General features: G+C 58.0%; 1 protein-coding gene across 4 annotated transcripts in view; it reads left to right on the top strand.

Annotated features, from left to right (window-relative positions):
* Positions 1-6: 6 nt before the first annotated feature.
* The window catches only part of CCDC62 (coiled-coil domain containing 62), a 17,776-nt gene continuing 17,158 nt past the window's right edge, over positions 7-624 (top strand). For 3 of the 4 annotated variants that reach the window (XM_025198400.1, XM_006015138.1, XM_025198397.1), the window contains exons 1-2: positions 7-150; positions 298-441. In XM_025198400.1, the coding sequence (XP_025054185.1) occupies positions 406-441 (36 nt within the window). In that variant the 5' untranslated portion in view covers positions 7-150; positions 298-405. Of the gene's footprint in view, positions 151-297; positions 442-624 lie in introns of those variants that run through there. The other variant, XM_025198412.1, reaches the window with a different exon arrangement.

Below are 624 nucleotides of genomic sequence, written 5' to 3'. Positions count from 1 at the left end.
GCTCCGGAAGTGGAGCCGTGATGTTGTAACGAGCACCCCTTAGCCTTCCCCGCTCGCTGCCGCGTCTCGCTCACTCGATACGGTTCCGTTGTGATGGCGATGTGCTGTGTCCAGCCTGCGCGCCCGCCCGCCCGCCTCTCTTTAGCTGAGGTTTTCTCACTGGGAGTTGTAGCCCCCCCCGCAGGGGTCGAAAGGGAGGGCGAGGGATGGCGTGGGACGGGACGAAAAGGGGACGTGACCGACGGGTGCCCCGTGCCTCCCGCTTGCGAGTAATTTGTTACCTATCTTGGTTTCCAGCGATGTCCGCGAAGACCCCCGTCCATCGCGTGACGCCCGACCCTGAGCGAATGACTACCGTTCCCGAAATACGCGAGTACCTGGCGGGAACCTGACTGCTGCACGCTTATGAATCCATCGCTTCCCCCCGCTGTGTCATCTCAGGTAAAAAAAACCCCCCGAAAATAACACCCAGACCAAAGCGCACGCGAAAATACGAAGCGGGAATTGGGAGGATCGAGGCAGCCGCGCTGCTTCAAGTCGTGCGGCAACGACAGACTAAATGATAAATCCCCTTTCCGGTTTCATACGTCTTCGTTGAAAAATAAATAAATAAGCAGACGCTCT

The sequence above is a fragment of the Alligator sinensis genome, unplaced genomic scaffold (assembly GCF_000455745.1).
Source record: "Alligator sinensis unplaced genomic scaffold, ASM45574v1 scaffold628_2, whole genome shotgun sequence".
NCBI classification, from domain to species: Eukaryota; Metazoa; Chordata; order Crocodylia; family Alligatoridae; genus Alligator; species Alligator sinensis.
The sequence above is the reverse complement of the archived record's forward strand: the minus strand, read 5'-3'. Positions and strand labels throughout refer to the sequence as shown.